The sequence below is a fragment of the Olea europaea genome, chromosome 4 (genome assembly GCF_002742605.1).
Source record: "Olea europaea var. sylvestris chromosome 4, O_europaea_v1, whole genome shotgun sequence".
Taxonomy (NCBI): domain Eukaryota; kingdom Viridiplantae; phylum Streptophyta; class Magnoliopsida; order Lamiales; family Oleaceae; genus Olea; species Olea europaea.
The window spans coordinates 7,963,369-7,982,606 of record NC_036240.1 but is presented as its reverse complement, the minus strand read 5'-3'; the positions used below and the strand labels follow the sequence as shown (position 1 = coordinate 7,982,606).

At 36.4% G+C, this 19,238-nt stretch overlaps 2 protein-coding genes across 2 annotated transcripts; both read right to left on the bottom strand.

Annotated features, from left to right (window-relative positions):
- Positions 1-494: 494 nt before the first annotated feature.
- On the bottom strand, positions 495-6,186 carry LOC111392980 (receptor-like serine/threonine-protein kinase NCRK). The gene is made up of 11 exons (XM_023018389.1): positions 6,041-6,186; positions 5,467-5,578; positions 5,187-5,271; positions 4,823-4,939; positions 3,993-4,109; positions 3,448-3,720; positions 2,858-3,099; positions 2,444-2,740; positions 2,120-2,356; positions 1,675-1,902; positions 495-842 (listed from the first exon to the last, which is right to left on the bottom strand). Exons 2-11 carry the CDS (start codon positions 5,470-5,472, stop codon positions 495-497), a joined length of 1,950 nt encoding a protein of 649 aa, XP_022874157.1. The 5' UTR covers positions 5,473-5,578; positions 6,041-6,186.
- Positions 6,187-12,603: 6,417 nt separating this feature from the next.
- On the bottom strand, positions 12,604-17,340 carry LOC111393490. Its single transcript, XM_023019038.1, has 2 exons — positions 16,817-17,340; positions 12,604-14,887 (listed from the first exon to the last, which is right to left on the bottom strand). Exons 1-2 carry the CDS (start codon positions 17,090-17,092, stop codon positions 12,953-12,955), a joined length of 2,211 nt encoding a protein of 736 aa, XP_022874806.1. The 5' UTR covers positions 17,093-17,340; the 3' UTR covers positions 12,604-12,952.
- Between the last annotated feature and the right edge of the window lie 1,898 nt (positions 17,341-19,238).

The window sequence follows — 19,238 nt, the reverse complement described above, 5'->3', positions numbered from 1 at the left end:
TAATCTTCAATGTGGAGGTGATGGTGTTGCGGAGCTTGGTGTTAGTAATATTTTTGTCGACAGAGGCGGAGCTAGAAACCAATCCATGACTGCTATGAGAATATTTAGCTACCAATAGTCAAGAAATAGTTACTGATTTATATGCATTTTCTCATGTTACACCTTCAACTAACAGTCAAGCCTTCACAGGAGCAGCCTAAACGAACAGCTAGAACATGTGCACAAAGCAATTTTTACATTTTTGGTTGAAATGATTTCAATATAATAAAAATAAATCATGGTCGAATATGTACATGATAAACATCACCTCTCTTTGGAGAAAAACACAAACGAGTCTATAAATTACTATTTTTCTGTTCCAAGAATTAAGTACTAAAATCTCTGTAACATTCATGGAACCGTATCTGTCAATACAAGAAGCAATTAAGTAAACAACGACCCACCGAGTCTGAATGAGAAAGAAACCAACTTTTCTAATTATTTACATTCAAAAACTAAAAAAAAAAAAAAAAAAAAAAAAAAAAATNTAATATTTGAGAGTTGATGTTAGGTAAACTGAATGATTCAAACCGGGGTTCAGTTAAGTCCACTATTTCATCCTCTGTCGCATCCCACTTTTTCGACCTTGAGGTAAGCATCAATATTTCCATATCAGTGGAAGGATTATTTGCTTCTCTCTCACTCTCGTTGACACAGAGATTAGTAATGACGTTGGGAGGCAGTGAGGATCGAGCTGGTTGTTCCGATGTAATTTGCTTGATTTCCTCAATTGCAATGGGCTGAAGAAGTTCTTCATCGTACTTATCAGAGTTTCCAATTTCTGTGGCATCGATGGATGAATACTGTACGTGACAGAAATGACAAAAAAATTTGTTAACTTACAATAGCCAAAATACTTGACTGCATTATTATAGAAATATTGCTTGGCAAACCATGAGCCTTAAAAAGATAGAAATAGTGATTATGGAAATTCTAGCATAAGGGTACACATATATTGAGGTCGAGCCACTTCTGACGCTGGATTGCAGAGACTGCCTTCCTGCGAGTCTAACACGAACCATATAATATTATAGTCAGCTAAAGATAGTAATTATGTGGCCAATCAAATGCACGAGTCCTAACGTCCATGCACTTTGATATGAAGTCTACAAAAATTCTCGGTTGCAATAGGGTTAACAAGCTTCTTGCAATTGAAGCAATGGATGCCAAAATGGTGAAAGTGGCATTTTGGACAGACTGGAGACAAGTTATCTGCTTGTCTCCAGAGTCTCAGAAAGTGATCTGAAAATTTTCCAAGCATTTGAAGAGGATCTTGGATTATCATCTGCAGATATTACATTTTTTCCTTATTATATTTCATCAATTCATTTCCATGCATGATAGAAGGAAATAACATAATTTCCCGATCATGGAATGAATTCCGGTCATTTTGAGCCATCTCAGATCGTCATTTTCTAGATGTGAAAAGAATGGGAAAGCTTGGATGAATTTCATCCACAGCCCTATAAGTTTCCACCATGACTTAACAAATCAAATGCTATTGGTGCAGGGTTAAAACTTACAGCACGTTAATGAGAAAAAGAAGATTAATGCATAACACAAACATGGAGTTACGACTCACATGATAGACACATGATAAGCATCAAAGAGTTGTAGTGGCATGCCAACGATTACCTTAAAAGAATGAAGTTGCAAGCTTTTTCTTTTAGATTTCTCTGGTGCAACAGCTGAAAGAATTTGGACAACCTCACTCATGGTTGGTCGAGAATCAGGATCCAATAATAAGCACTCCTTGGCTAAGTAAGCCATTACTTGCATCTCATCTTCTGGGAAAGTCCCTTTGAGACGTGGGTCCAGCAACTCAGAAATCACTCGCCTACTGTCATGCAAACGCGGTGTTGCCTGCAGAAACAGTAAAGGCACACAATTAACATTACAAATCACAATAAAGATTGAGAGTACAAGAAAACAACTTCAAAATGTTCATTCAAATAAGAGTATGGGATTGAAGATACAATTTAAAGTTCAAAAATGGTGACTTCCACTTCGAAGAAATAAAACAGAGCCAGCCAGTGGAAGGATTTTCTTGCCAAAGGACTAAGAAACTGATTATCCATACCCATATTACGAGACTTTGTTCGCCTTTGTTTTCAGACTTGTGGATGGGATGCCGACCAGTGATGAGTTCGAGAAGAACCACACCAAAACTGAATACATCAGACTTCAAGGAAGCTTTTCCAACTATTGCGTACTCTGGTGCAAAGTAACCAAAAGTGCCTTGCATTCTGGCTGGAGAACTGGAACAACTTTGAATCCCGTCATTATTCAGGTGTTTAGCCATGCCAAGATCAGTAATCTGCATGATCAATATTGAATAAGTCATCTTTGTCGTCTGATTCACAAAGTTTTACTCATAACTAATGATTTTTTATTTTTTACTTACCTTGGCTTTCCAATTCTCATCCAAAAGAATATTAGTGGATTTAACGTCTCTGTGCAAAATTCTTGGTGCAGCTGCTTCATGAAGATATTCCAAGCCACGCGCTGCTCCAAGAGCTATTGAAATACGAGTGCTCCAGTCCAGAAATTGCCCTGAATCCCCATCTAAACACTCCCTGAGATTACCGTTAGGCACGTAGTCAAACACTAGCAGCCTCTCAGCATGCTTTCCCTGATGATCTGAGCAATATCCAAGCAAAGGCACCACATGACAATGATGAAGTCTTGATATCAATTCTATCTGAGCACAAGAAGCAATGATGTATCAACATTATAATGCGTGAGGTTCTATATGTGTAAGAAAGCCTGTTGTGTTCAATCACGTACAGAATAGCTGTTTGTGGCAGATCAGTTGTACCTCAGTTAAGAAAACATATTCTGCATCTGGCCCCGCCTTAGTTTTTATTCGCTTAATTGCAACGATTCTTCCATTTTTGAGATGACCAATGTAGACATGGCTGCTTCCTCCAACTCCAATCACATTAGCTTCAGAGAAATTGTTTGTTGCACTTTCCAATTCAGAATATGAGAACTGTATAATCGTTCCGTGTATTGCTCCAGCTTTGCTTCTGAATTGGAAGGATGTATTCGGAATGCATCCTTTAGGACAACAGAAAGAGAAAGAGAAAATATCAAAAGAGACTTCGATAAACAACCATCAAGTCTGATTTATTTGAATAATTGCACAAATTTAATTGAAGAGCAGAAAAAGTTATCATCTGAACTTCAAAACACAAGTTAGTCAAACACTTCAATGCATGTTTGGCACACTACTGGATTCTAATGAAGATGACTTTATCTTCTTTTCTTCATTAATACTATATAGTGCTATCTAATCCTCCGACCAAATATGCACATAGGATAAATTGATAAAATAAGAGAGAGAGAGATTTAAAATCCCTAAAGGGTACAAGAACACATCAAAATATGAAAATTATGGAAGTTTACCTATGAAGGGTTTCATGGATGAACCTACACGACCTTTACATTCAGCCATTGAAGAAGTCCCCTGGTTTATCAAGTTGGTACCACTGCCGCAGCTTGTTTGTCCATCCGATGAGAATAGAGGCAATTGAACGGGATGTTTATCCTTTCGATAGATATGCCATAACATTGTAGCAATGAATGCAATAGTTATGAATGCTGCACAGAGTAAGAGAACTATCACAACAACTTTGCTCAAGATCTGCTCCTTCCAATGCTTCTTTGCACTTAAAGTCCCTATTATGACACAATAAACAGTACATAATAATATCTCAGTCTTGCAGTTGCACAAGCCCAGAAATAAGGAAAATGAGGAATTCAACAATTTAAGCAAAATGTTACATTGACGTCCAGGAAAAAGTACTTTTCAGATTCTTGACAGAAGAATATTCATAATTGCATACAACACACAGTTGGCTACGGAAAGTTTATTTGTCTCAAAGCTGCTAATTCCAAATAAATTGGTAATTGTCAATTCCTAGTAATCTATGAAGCCTCGAAACAAGTACCAGAGTTGCAATCGCATGACGTAAAACAGCCACTATTACTATCTTCCCCTACCACTCTAGGCAACCTATCAGCAGCACAAGTACATGTCCATCTGCTTTCACTTGATCCTCCTGCATCTACAGATCATACAAACAGTAAGCAAAATTATGTTTTCTTGAAATATGAAGAATGAGACACTAGTGAATTATATACAGGAGTTTTAGAATGAACTAACGAGAAATGAATCAAATCATCTCATGAACTGATTGGGGAAGATCGATATACATAAATATTTCAAAGAGCAAAATGCATGAAATCTTAGTAAATGCACTATTCATTGTTTTTATGGTGAAGAAATAAAACTATTACTATCAGCAAGAGCTTGTGTTAAAAGGATGTAGTCTAGATTGCAATCTGAGATTCCAATAAAGGAAAAATTCAAATATAAATATGCTTCTTTAATTATTAATTTACATTCTTTGCTACTGAAGGAAGACAGTAAGCAGATGTATGAAAGTAGAAAACCTTATAATGTATAATTAGTTTTTGTAGACTTGACTATTAAAACTTCTAGAGTCATAGGAGTCAGTGTATAGTAGTTTTTCTTGCAAATAACAAGTATCCTAAATCTTTGTCTGAATCTAAATCTTTTTCTCCTTGGTTCTAAAATTAATAGCAGCTGAGACTTCATTGTAGAATGACTAGCTTCATCTAGAGCACATGAATACCTAGTAAGATAAGTTAAGATATTGGTGGATAATGGAAATTTTTACAGATTGAGTGAATTTGTTAGACAAAAATATAGCAATAACAATCTGAATTGGTGAGAGAGTTATAGGATAAATAATACCAGGCCTGCAATCACAGGATGACGAGCAGTTTGCTAGGACAAAGTTCATATTCGCTTGTTGTGCAATAGAACAAGTGCAAGTCCACTTGTTTTTTTCAGACGTCCTTGAAGTTTCATCTGCCAAATGGTAAACCAACAATAAGCAAATTTCGTTATTCAAAACCTCTGGAAAATGTATCTTTGATATGTTGTATCGAACAAGACTGAATAGCATAACGAACAAGATTTTTAGATTATTTTCGCAGTGCTATCTAATCCTCCTTACCAAACATTCCATAACAGGGCCTCGTTGGGGATGTTAAACCAAAAGAGAATGAAATGGGCTTTGATAGAGGGTTTAGGAGGAATGCAGAGTTCTACTAACCGCAAAGGGTATGCTGAATCCAGACTACGGCTATGATGAAAAGAAGCGCCAGTTCCACTTGGAGTGTCATGTGTTCAAGTCCAACCTAAAATGAAACCACAAATACACATCCAAATTCAGAATGATGATATCTTACTGGTTTCATTTCGCATAATGGGCACGATAAATATTTTGAACTCTTTAAAAGGAATCGTAAAAGAACACGAAATTAACAATATCCCGAGCATGTTTCTACCAGAAGACCTTTCCTCCAATTTCCAAAGTAGAAAAGAGAACTTACATTCATTTGGGACACTTGGAGCCAGCATCAATATCTTACTTTATGGTGTTCATAGAGCTGATCTTCCTCGTTCCAGAAAATTGAGTCCGATAACTTTCTCTGCAGGAAATTCCTATTCATGCGTAAGAAGCGCAATTGTTACCAAGATATTTACCAAATGTGTTTTCAAGTTCACAACTATTCAAGATACTTGCATAAGCTATTGCACGTTAAGGCAATGCCACAATGCTCGGTCAAGGACTATTCTCACTTTGAACAACTGGCTATAAACCAGAGTTCTTGTAGTAAATTCGAATCCAAGAAAGGGAGTAACATTACTTCCAAGAAACATATATAAACATTCCATAAATTTGAGACAAAAAAATTCCGAAGTTACTGAAGAGACCTGAAATTGAATCAGACCGTACACGAAGAATAATCAAAACCATAAGCTTTTATGACACGTTACTGTCATGTGATTTTTTTTATCGATCCAATGTCTTGATCAAGTAAGAGAAACCAAAAAACACATTATCATCCCAGCTTTATTTTTCAGACTTGAAGAATTAAACACCAGGTGAAAGCTAATGCTCACCCAAAAATTATAATTATCAAGATAAAGGCTGACCCCTCAAGAAATCTCGAAAAATAGGCCAAAAAGGAACTGCAAAATCGACATCTGACAGCAAAATAGATAAGAAAAACTGATAAAGACTCGTGGGTTATGAATTATGATGTGAATCCAAAAAAAAAAAAAAAAAAAAAAAAAAAAAAAAAAAAAAGACCCTCAAAAAAAAAAAAAAAAAAAAAAAAAAGATAAACCAAGGACCATCAACCAAGCTTTCTGAAAGGTACCGCTTTTCAAACCCGAAAGGGACCCCTGAACAATCAAAATAGATACTAACTCAATTAAATACAGTGCAGAGAAGAGTATTTATGTAGATTATACTATCTAATATTGGTTATTAAATCATTGATTCTTTTATATTCAATTATTCTTTCATGTCTACGATTGAAAATGGCAAGTATTTCAAATTTTGGAATGGTCCAATGTACGTACATACATCTCAACGGTTAAAAAATACTTTGCTTCTAAGACATATGTAGAAAGTTGTTTAGCAGAACGGTAGACTTTTGTTTTTCAAGGGTCCCACTAGATTATGTGTGGGAAAAGAGATTCTTGTTTTTCTCGAAGAAGGGTCATCAGTCGGTCGATTGAAAAATTTAATATTTCTTCTTCTTCTTTTGCTGGGAAATTCCATTAGGAGCTAAGCAATCAACCGACCTTTAACTATGTCGTTAATTTGAAGTAGAGACTGCAAAACTGATGTTTAAAATTAAATATCTAACTGGTGCTTTCCAAAAGATGTCCCAAAACATTGATAGTCACTTTACATCGAAAGCTAAAAAATTAAAATTCACTACTTAATTTCTGATTGAAAATGGCAAGTATTTAAAATTTTGGAAGGTCCAATGTACGTACATACATCTCAACGTTAAAAAATACTTTGCTTCTAAGACATATGTAGAAAGTTGTTTAGCAGAACGGTAGACTTTTGTTTTTCAAGGGTCCCACTAGATTATGCGTGGTAAAAAGACATTCTTGTTTCTCTCGAAGAAGGGTCATCAGTCGGTTGATTGAAAAATTGAATATTTCTTCTTCTTTTGCTGGGAAATTCCATTAGGAGCTAAGCAATCAACCCACCTTTAACTATGTCGTTAATTTGAAGTAGAGACTGCAAAACTGATGTTTAAAATTAAATATCTAGCTGGTGCTTTCCAAAAGATGTCCCAAAACATTGATAGTCACTTTACATCGAAAGCTAAAAAATTAAAATTCACTACTTAATTTCTTTCAAAATTTCAATACTTTCTTCAACATCGGTGCATTAATGTTAAAAAAATTAAATTGGTGACCGTTTAGTACATTTATAACAAATAATATCCATTTTTCTGTTTCTTATTTCCGAAGAAAATCACCAGTTGATTTTCATATAATACTATCTATTCATCTCTATCAAATTGGGACATTGTCCCATTCCATTAGGAATTGGGTCGGAAATATATTTTAATCATCGTCACATCTCTATAATAACATTAACGAAGCAGGAATCAGTGGCATACCTTTGAAATAATAATGAACTAGAATGAATCACATTGACCTCCAATATTTACTTCTTTGATCTGTCTTTCTACAAATTAACAACATACACGCAACTGTATGTATCACTTCACACGGAGCAAAGCTCAATAAAAGTACTCGATGAGAAATTCTTCTAAAGAAGAAGAATAGAAGAGTCCATTTTTATGTTTCTTATTTCCGAAGAAAATCACCAGTTGATTTTCATATAATATTATCTATTCATCTCTATCAAATTGGGACATTGTCCCATTCCATTAGGAATTGGGCCGGAAATATAGTTTAATCATCGTCACATCTCTATAATAACATTAACGAAGCAGGAATCAGTGGCATACCTTTGAAATAATAATGAACTAGAATGAATCACATTGACCTCCAATATTTACTTCTTTGATCTGTCTTTCTACAAATTAACACATACACGCAACTGTATGTATCACTTCACATGGAGCAAAGCTCAATAAAAATACTTGATGAGAAATTCTTCTAAAGAAGAAGAATAGAAGAGAGAGAAATAGACGGGAGAGAGAGAGAGGGAGAGAGGGTGACAAGTAAAGAATTTGTCGCGCATATCTCCCAGTGACAAAGGGAAGGGCGGATAGGGCTCAGCGCGGTAATGTGCAGAGTTCGATTCCCCGCAAGGTGGAATTGACTTTGTTGCAAGCGGGAGTTACCATATGGGTTAACAGTCTTGGCCTATCCATATGCTCTCCACCCTGACTCCTGGAAGGCACATCTTGCGATTTATTTCCTCCACGATGACCTAGGAAAGAATCCATGGAGAGCCTTAAAGTTGGGGTTCAACCTTTTTTAAGTAAAGAATTTGTCAGCACAGAGACAAAAGATCAGCTAGAGAAAAGGGCTGTTCCCACGTGGACTTGCGTGGTCCCGAGGGTAAAAAACTTCAAACAGTCCTAAAATTTTAAGTACGTTTCAAATTGACCACTGAACTTCAATTTGTTTCATGGTTTGTTATCTTCCATTTCATGACAGAAGCTTGTTTGAAATTGTAAACAAAATAAAATCCATTGGGTATACATGTTGCTTCCTTGGTCATTGGCGAATTTAAGCGAGGGCAGTAGGGTCAATTGTCCCAAAAAGTAGGGGCAGAACTAGAAATTTCGTCCAATGCGGGCAAAATTTAATCAAGGTCGAACTTTCGATTATGAATTTAATGATATTATGACAATGCTAAAAATGGCATAGCAACACCATTAATAAGATGATCATCCTCTTCCTTATTCTAGGATTTGTAGCAAATTGTGCAATATCAAAATCCATTTTATTCGATATCTCCTCGTCAACATTTTCTAAGAAATATTTCTCTTTTAAAGAATCTCCCTATTAGCACTTCACACTAAAATAAACCTAAAGTGACAATTAAATACTAATTGATAAGAAAATAACTACTAATTTTTACAAATGGGTAGAATCATAACTAATTGTTTAACTAACTGATAGAAATCAAGATTTCAATAATCCATCCCAAATATCACCAATATTCAACATTCACATAATCATAATCTCTAATTTTAAAAAGAAGACTTTCCAATATTAAACAGAAAAATCACATAATCAAGAAAATTTTTGCTACAAATTTGAAGGCTCAAGGAAATATGGGTTTTAGGAAAGAAATGAATTTTGAAAATATTTCAAAACGAGGATAGATTAAAAGAAAATTTTTAGTGTGACACGATTGCTATTTTAATCGAGAATTAATAGTTGACAATCAATTAAGTATTGGCATCTTGTTATGTAAAGAGACCGTAGTCAATAATTTCACTATTTGGTATGAGTAATTTTGTCCAAATCGCATAATAGCATCTTCTGAGCAGTGATACTAGTGTACTTGCAGCATATTGAAACAATGCAACGTGTTGAAATATGATCTCAATGTTTAGCGCTCCATAAATTGTGTTTGTGATTTAATCACAAAAGTATAGGTGTTATCGGTATACGCATATACATAGAGATTAATTTCTTGTTTCTCTTCTTCAATATACATCTCCTATTTCTAGTTTTGGAGTTGAAGGCCTATTATTGACTAGTAGGAATTAAAATCAAATTTTTAGTAAATGTTATTTTTACCTGACCATTTTGAATCTTACGAGATTTTTGACTGAGGTTGTTCCAAAACTTAATGAGGGTGAAGGAGATGTTCAAGCAATCAGTGGGCTTGATGCAAGAAAACATTCGAATTTTTTGTGCCGAAACTATATCATAATAGCCTAGCAAATTCGTTATACGTGTATAGTACAATAAAAATTGCAAAGGACTTGTGGGAGTCTTTTGACAGAAAATATAAAGCTCAAGTTGTCGGGGGCCAAAAGGTTCATTGTCAGTAGATTCTTAAATTATAAATCAGCGGACTCAAAAACTGTAATCACTCAAATGCAAGAACTTCAAGTGATGTTTCATAAGATTCACGCCGAGGGGATGATCTTGAGTTAAACTTTCCAAATGGATACAGTAATTGAAAAGCTACCTTTGGTGTGAAAAAATTTCAAGAATTATCTTAATTACAAGAGAAAGGAAATGAACGTCGAAAAACTAACTATTAGACTTTGAATCTTGAGAAGTGGAAATTACAGGGAGGGCCGTGTTTGGAGACAACTTTTCAAAATTAACATTTAGAATTTTTTCCTTCAAAAATCAGATGATAATTCATCTGTTAAATATTAATTACTTAAGTTAAAATACACCCACGCACCGGCCCACACCTCACCCCAACCCCATTTTACCTCATGCCCTAATTTTATTTCACATATCTCTTCTCTATCTCCTCTCTTTATCCCCACTCCCTTTCTTTATCGGAATCCCCACTTTCTCTTTCTTCCCATCATCTATCTACCAATGACACCGCCATGTGGTTGACCTTATTTTTTTGACCAAATTTGCTGAATGTGGTGGGTTTTTTGTTCTCTGACCAGATTTGTCATGTAGATGGTGATGGTGTAGGTGGTGATATGGTGGTGGTGGTGGTGGTGCTGGAGGTTGTGGTATATTTAGGATTTAGGGTTTTAGGTATTAGGGTGAATTAGATTTTAGATCTAGAGTTTTGATGGTGGTGATGATTATGCAGGTGGGGATGGAGTGGTGGTTGCGGTGCTACTAGTCACATTTTAATTTTCATAGGTCACAAATACTAGGTCACATGTCACGTGTCAGATCATATAGTCACAAACCAGTATAAACGGGTTATGGATAAATTATAACTAGTCCAATCTATTCACAAATCAAATTTACATATTTTGTGTAATAATAACAAGTCACAAATTTAAATTTATAGGCCATAGTACATATCACATGTCATAGACAGAGGTTATCAAGTCACTGGTCATATTTCATAAGTAATAGATCAATATCAACTGGTAACAAACCCATTAGAATTGATTTCAAACCATTTGATTAATATCACTAGTAAATGTACAGTCACTAGTCAAAGATTCGATGACCACCACATAATTTAACAACATCCCACCATTATCATCATTTGCACAACACCAATAACCACAAGATAAAAAAATCACCCCAAAATTTTGGCAACATCGATGGGACAATCATCGACAATGTTGTCGACGTCAACTAAGGATGTGGAAAACAAGACAGGAATTCTCTACAATGACACTGTAGAACAATTTAAGGGATGTGACTCAGCTTGGTAGCGCGTTTGTTTTGGGTCATCGTCAGAGCCCCCGCCCCAACCCTTGCCCAAGGGGGGGGGGGGGGGGAGGGGGAAGAAAAAAAAAGAATTCAAGAGGCCTGGTCTCTCCCCTAAGACTTACAACCAAGAAAACGTGAATGAATGAAATAACACCCTTCCCATTACATTTATAGCCATCTCCCTCCCTTTGACTCAATTTTCTAATCTACCCTTCTTAACCAACTAATTGATCAGGTGCCCCATCTAGTTTGTTGCTAACCGCCTTTTCCCCTTTCTTCCTCCTCACGTATGTGAAGTTGACCGGGGGCCTTTCATTTCCGCCTATCCCAAAATCCACCTTGCCCTCAAGGTGGAACTCGGGAAACTGCTACTGGATGGTGTGGTACGGTTCCCATGTTGCTTCAAAGTCCGGTAAATTCTTCCAAACGTTTTGAAAAAATATAAATCAGTCCAATAAATTAAAAAAATTAAAAAATCATTTCTTTCTTCTCCTCTCCCCCTTCCTCCACTCCTCCTCCACCACCAAAACTCCACCCTCCGGCCACCTTGGGCACCAGACCAACATACCACCTTGAAACCCTCACTTCCCTCTTCGAAACCCACCCAAGCTCCGACCATAACTCCAATCGATTTGGCCGAAAATTGAAGCCAAAATTATACCTGAGAAATCAAACAGGGTTGAAATGGAGTTGATTTTCACGGTGGACTTCATTGCTAGAGTTCTGGAAAAGTTTAAGGTAAGGAGTGCCAAACCTGTGTTAACCTTCCTAGCACAAAACTTAGACTAGCCGGCAATCAGCAACACAGAACAGAAGAAGAGAGGAAAATTATGTGATGGTGCGAGTGCAGGTGATGTAGACTCCCGAAAGGCTACTTGGCGAAAGGTTATCTACAACAGAAGCTGAGTACACAGTGACGACCAAAGTTCCATTCAGTTGGCAAAGAACCAAGTCTTTCACGAGAACTAACCACGTGGACATTATACTCCATCTCATCCGAGAAATACTTACAGGAGTGTAGGTTAAGATCTGCAGACATTTTAATGAAGTCCCAATAGAGCAAATTGATGATGCTGCACATCTCATGTTATTCTAGTAAGCCTTATGAAATTTACGACAAACTTGTCCATACAGAAAGGAAAAAGAATTAAATGCTCTTCCTTTCGGGAATGACAGATTAGGGAAGTCCTCTTGATTGCAGTTTTTTTTAGACCTCTGGGAAAAGCATGAAAAAATGGAATTGAATGGTACGATCCATCAGTCACCCCAAAATGAAAAGAGTGATAATTATTGGGCGAAAAATCACTTGAAATATGGAAACAAGGATAGGATTTGATAAAATAATAGACTCATTAAAAGAATCAAATCACAGTACTTGCATATATAGAGTTCAAAAGTAACACAGTATCCCCACAATTACAAGGCTATACCCCCATGTGCTCTCAAAGAAAAAAAACTCACTTCTCTTTATACCCAAGTTACAATATCATTTCGACATATTCTTAAAACCTTTTTACCCCTCCCTATTGTTACTCATTTACATTTGAAGTTGAAACACACCCCTGAATTCAGAATCTTCTGTGAACCTTCTCAATTTTAAGTTGTCCAGGAAAAAGGAAAATAGAAATAAATAAGTATGCGACAAAATGATGTACTACTAGGTGGACCTTGGAGGAAATTTTGCATAGGCAAGCCTAGCAATCACCTTGGCTGTGGTCGTGCAGGGAAAGACTGCGTTGGCCTCGTTGGAGATCGAGGAGATGGACCCCCAAACAACATAGTCTGCGATTGGTTTACCATGTCAACCATGGAAGGAGTAAGATAAGCCTGGCTCATACTGTGCGTTGAATCACCGCGTGCAGTAGCTCTCTGCCAAGAATGTGAGCTCAACCCTGATAAAACATAAGCCCTTCCAGACGTTTCATAAACATGGAGGTTGGTCATTCTCTCTTGCATTTCCCGTAATTCAGCATCCAACAAGACACACAATCTGTCACCGGCTTGTGCTGATACAGTTTCTGATAATTTTCTACGACAATTCTCTAGGACAGACACAGCAGAAGCTAAATCACCACGTTCAGCAGCAACCCTAGCTTCTGCTATGGCTTCTGCAGATTGGAGCCTGTTCCGCTGCTTGTCCACTTCCATGGAAATTGCTATTGTTCCAGTTACGATTGGCCTTTGAATTTTGACGTCATTTGCAGCATTTAGAGTTACCAGAACTTTGGAAATGGGATCCTTGTAAATACATCTAATCTTTAGCAGTGACATCTCATCATTTGATCCATTGACTGGAATATCCAGTGTTACAAGAAAATCTCTTTCTTCTTCAGCATATAGATCTCCAACTTCAATAATGCCCTTTCTTTCATCCGATGCTAAGCTGTTCTTGTAGCTTCCTGATTTTATTGAACTGAGATGCAACATGGGGTTAATGCACTCAACTTCCACATGTAATTCCTGTACAACAACACTCAAAAGCCCCCCAATGCATTGTGCAAAAGCATCTTGAATTACACTCTCCGCCTCTATAAAAGAAAATGTCCCCCCCGAAGATTCTGAGATAGAATGCATTGAGACTGCATCATGATCTGCACCAAATCCAAATGCATGTACGGGAATGTGGAGACTTGAAGCATCATTCAGATGCATAGAAACTGGGAGTAGCGACGAATTAGCAGTACAAGTATTGCCGTCATTAGGCCTGATAACAGTATAAGTGTCTTGCCCATCAGAGAACAGTATAATACTGCTAACAGGATTTCTCCACTTGCGTTCGGTCATCACCTTTTCAGCCTTTCTAAGGCCCTGGGCAATGTTTGTCCCGCCACTCGCACTTAGAGAATTAACAGCGTGTAATGCTTCAAGCCTTCCATTGCCGGTCATTTTACAAAGAGGAAAGAGACGACGAGCAGTGGAGGAGAAGGCGATCACTGAAAGCCTGTCGGAAGGCCCTAGATTTTGAATCACAAACCCCATTGCTCGTTTAAGCAAAGCAAGCTTCGTACCTGCCATGCTGCCACTGACATCAAGCAAGGTCACAAGATCAACTGGAGCACGACAAGTGTGAGATGCTAATGGCAAGCCACCCTCACATATTCCAGAATGTTGTAATCCATAACTAACTGGAGCTTTGAGATGAATTAAAACAGTGAAATTACTATGGCACACTGATTTTGGAACAGCTGAAAATTCAGGGTACGTTTTAACCTCTATCAGTCCAGTAGAATGTCCAATAGTCAAGTCATTACTGGTTGAGGTTTTGTCAGTGACAGAAGGTTGGTCATTAGTAAGTTCATCATCGTCGAAGATGTCAGGTTCCGTAGTGTGAAAAATGGAAGAAAAGTGCCGATTGATGTCCACCCGTGGAGGGGGGAGTAGTCTTTGATCGGTCGTCCAAGCATCATTTTGAGGACAAGAAGCATGATTCCTTCTCACTCTCCCCTGAGATATATTGGTGGTAGGACTCTGAAAAGGGATTTCTTTCCAATTCACTCGGCAAACAGGACAACTTTGCTTTCCATGTTTTACATTAGAAGTAATACAATGGAAATGAAATGTGTGAGAGCATTCTGCAGTGAAAATGGCATGGCCATGGCCAGGTTTCATGGACGCCAAGCATATTGCACAGGTTTTCTGCAATCAAAGATAAGATCAAAATCAAATTACTCGCACAACATTCAAAGCCATAATATGAAGAGCTTAAGCTCATGTTTGGCACGAGTATTGAACAAGGCTCGTCATTATTATGAACAAGATTTTAGCTAATTCTTATACTATCCAGTAATGCCCAGTACTCTCTACCAAACATTCAATAAATGTAAACAAAAAGGCACATACATGTGCCAACATTGCCATGACTTGACCGTTACCACAATCCAAGACAAAGAGAAAAACAAAAAACCATCTGTCTACTGCTCCTATCTAATCAGTCCACACGTAAAATTTTCAACTAATTATGAGGTAGTTTTTCCAGCTATCCTAGGTTTCCAGCAAATTTAAGTGTAATATTGTGAGATAGATGAATACAGTGTTAAGGTGATCAATCTGCCATTACATTGAATAGAGTTCTGCTACCATCCGAGCACCTGGCGTAGACTATTATTAATCCTAGTATCAATAAATATACCACCAAACCTAGGGGTAAATTAATCAGGTAAAGTAAGACAAAAGATAACCTCAAATGATTGTAAACTTTAAAGGGCAATAAGCAAATTGTAAAAACCAATAATGAAGCTTTCGAGGCATTAAAAAGTCCGTAAAAATCACTTAAAGCAAATGTATCAAAAGAAGTAGAAATCATTAGCGACTATAAGGTCTCCATTCCTTTTTCAACCCTTGGCCTTACTTTTGATATTAAGTTATTGCATGAAAGTTGTGAAAAAATGGTCAAGTTGAAGACTGATATCATAAAAAGAGGTGAGGAAATAGCCAAAGGAGTATTTTCATGTGTGTAAAACAGTTGAGTTGCTGACCATGAAAAGCACTATCTTTCCTCTCCCAGATTGGGAAAGAGGGAAACAAAAGTTCACAGTTTGCTCCCCTTTCAGTCTTCTATAACAAGGCCAATGACTATTGTCCTCAAAAGGGACTCCACCACTTTATCCCCACCTCACACCGAAAACTACATCACAATGCATGATACCGCGTTTTCGGTCGTGTATGTACTCTACCGCAAAATGCAGAAAAATAGATAAGATTTTAGCTTATTTTTCTTCTTTAAGCCATTTGTTAGCGGAAATTAAAATCCAAAATTTTGGAGGCGTTTGGGAGTGATTTTTCACCCTAAAAAATTGATTTTTTGATTGTTATTTCACTATTCCAACCATAATATTTGACTTCTTCTCTCACAGGTAGCCCCCACATTTCTTCAAACGGTCGAAAAAACTATTCTCAAAATCTCTACGTAACAAGTCCTTAATCTAAGTCAAAGTTAACAATTAAATATAACCACACATTTTATGGAATTCACAACTTTTTTTGCCACACATTTCATCAACATTAAAATCTACTAGAAATTTAATTTTAATCCCAAATAAATAAAGGCTAATTCTAATCTGTTCAACTTATCAAATGTGTCATTATTGTTATCACCATTGTCACCATCCCTACAAATATCTACCCCACGTGACAAGGGGCACCCTATAAACAAATTCAGTCAACAACTCCGTCAGAAAACAACCATTCATTTATTCATTCAAAAAATAAGAATAAAAAATTCTTTACACTGTCACAAAAGTAAAAGAAATCTAACCAATATTGTGGTTCCATTAATCGATGCTTATTTGAGATTACCGGGGTCAATAAAATCCAGAATTAATGATAGAAACTAAAGAAAAAGTAATTTTTTTTCGGTAATTAATAGAAAAATAAGATGAGAAGAACAATATAGAAACTACAGAGAATTCCCTTTTTTTGTTTATAAAAGAAAAATGAAATATAATCATAAATTTACCATGAATGGAAAATGATTTTATGACAAACTCCTTAATAATAAGAATTTACCAGCATTTGAACATTAAAATGCAAAAACAAGCAATTAAGCATGCATTAGTATTTTTGTACCTTGGAAGATTTAGAGGAGTGTTTAGGCAAGAGGAGGCCGGAGGAAGATGGCGTCGGAGTGGTCGGCATTTGAACCCGGTCGTAATCAGAATTTCGCGGCGGAGTTGGAGACAAAGATACTGCATCCGAGAACCTCCTAGCTGAAGGCTGCGGCGGCGGGGGTGACGGTGATGCCACCACTGGCGCGTCCTCTATGGTTCTTGGGACATAAAGACACATATTTAGCTTCAATCCAAGAGCCATCTTCGCTTTACTCCATTTGCTACCTCCAACCATTTTTGCAGCTTTCACCACCTAAACCACAGTTCAAGAAGCACAAAACCTGTAGTTAAATATACAGATATATAGATACAGAAGCAGATATTCATGCATGTATATAGAACAGCATAACAGATCTCAAAGTCAACTTGTTCTTTGAGCCGTTTGTTTTGTTTTGTATTTTCAGTTTCTCTCTGTTCTTGGTTTGTGGGTTTTCTTTGAACACAAACACGGAAACCAATGGCTTTACGTCACAGCCATATCAATATTATTTTTATTATTACTACATGTATAATAATGACTAGTAATGGGTTTCAAGGGGTGTAGGTGGGGGTGGAGGAGGGGTAAAAATGGAAAGTTAGATAATGGAATTTATTTGTTGGGAATAGAAGCACGGGAGTTTTGACCTTTGAGGGTTAGACTTTGGATTTAACGTGTTTTGAAGTGGACAAAAGTTTTTGGTCATAGTTTACCAAATATAACTATTACAATTTTAGTCAAATTTTCAAGTTTCTAGTAATGACTAGTTAATAATATTTATTATTTTGATTTTTCTCATTTTTTCTTCTTTTATACGAAGTTATTGACATGAAATAGACGTAACAGAAAAATATTGATCGATAACCTTTAGAGAGCTCCAAAATGACTCACAACAAGCACAATAGCTTTCTTCAGTTTGCCATATATTCATATCGAGTTTTGATCGAGTCAAATATTTGAACAGCCTAATGTTCTTTAAATGTTTAACATCAGGCAGTGGCGGATGTAGCTATTGGCCAGCTAGGATGGACTGACTGGTTTGTTTTCAGATGACATTTTTTCTTGCTTGATTGTGCTGGCAGCTGTTGAGTCGACAATTTCAAATTTTTTGGCTTAAGCCTCATTTTTTTTTAAATCAGGCCCAAAAAGCCCAAATTTGCATTTTCCAATCCATTACCATATAATCGATTATTCGCTAAACTAAAGGCCTAAACATTACTAACCACTAAGTACTAACCAGTCCACTACCGCCAACTCCAAGCGCCAGCAAACTAGGGCAGACGCAATAACGCAGATTGCACTTCGCGTCTTCGCCGGTTCGCCCTTCGACGATGAAGAGGCAGCTCGTGGCAGCGGCAGCACCGCAGGTCCGCAGCAACTGAGCAACGAACACCGAACAAGCTAGTAGAGACAGTGAGTGGTGAGTAGTGAAGTTGGACAATTTTTCAATATTTGCTAATTGATATATATAGTCTATAGATAAATTAATAGATGGTTTAGAAATTGCTATTTCCTGAGGTTGGGTTTGGGTTTGGGCTTGGGCATTTACTGATTTACAGATTTACTTTATAAATTATAATATCAATTTGTGATTTGTGAAGATATAATATGGATGGATTGGGGATGGGCCGGATGGCATAAATAAATTATGAATTTTGTCATTTTTTGATGCTTATTTTTGTTCATTATTATTTATTAATTTATTAGTTGGGATTAAAAAGTCCAGTAAAATATTCTAATGATATAAACCATTGAAGTTTTTAGTTCAATCTCCATTAAGTAGTTTATTAATTCAATTTATTAGAAAAATAAAATTATTCATGCATATTTCACTAATTCAATCAATAAATGTTTTGTTCGGAATGAATGATTGAATTGATTCGAGGCTCATAAAGTCATAATTGAGATCCACACATCTTCTGTGATGATCTGAAATGAAATCATAGGCTATTAATTCGAGTTAAAAGAAAAGAAATAGGGAAAAATCAATATTGCAGCGTTTTCAAAATATGCGACTTCGTAGAATTCAGTTGTCTAAACTTACAACTACGGAGTAAGGTTGTATTGTTTATTTTTTTAGCATTTTGGGTTGTATTGAACTATATTTTCATATGTATATGATTTCTAAATTTTAGTTCATTTACATATATATTGAATAATTTTTAATATTATTTAATCTAATTTTAATAAACGATCGGCCGCCAATTGGATCAGGCCTTTACGATCGTTGATTGTCGACAGTCAACGGTCAAAGTCAACCTCCGCCCTAACTGAACATTGATGCTGGATTTGCCACTGATATCAAGTGTAATAAAAATCACATAAAAATATAATGTTGTAATTTGTGGTTGGTTATTTTGCAGCTTCAAAGTCAAAAGAGAAGGCCTTTTTTTTTTTTTTTTTT

Coding starts and splice junctions, on each gene's coding strand:
- LOC111393490 (XM_023019038.1), bottom strand. CDS start 17,092: ATGGTTGGAGGTAGCAAATGGAGTAAAGCGAAGATGGCTCTTGGATTG. Junction 14,888..16,816: donor ACTCCTCTAAATCTTCCAAG/GTACAAAAATAC, acceptor CTTTGATTGCAG/AAAACCTGTGCAATATGCTT.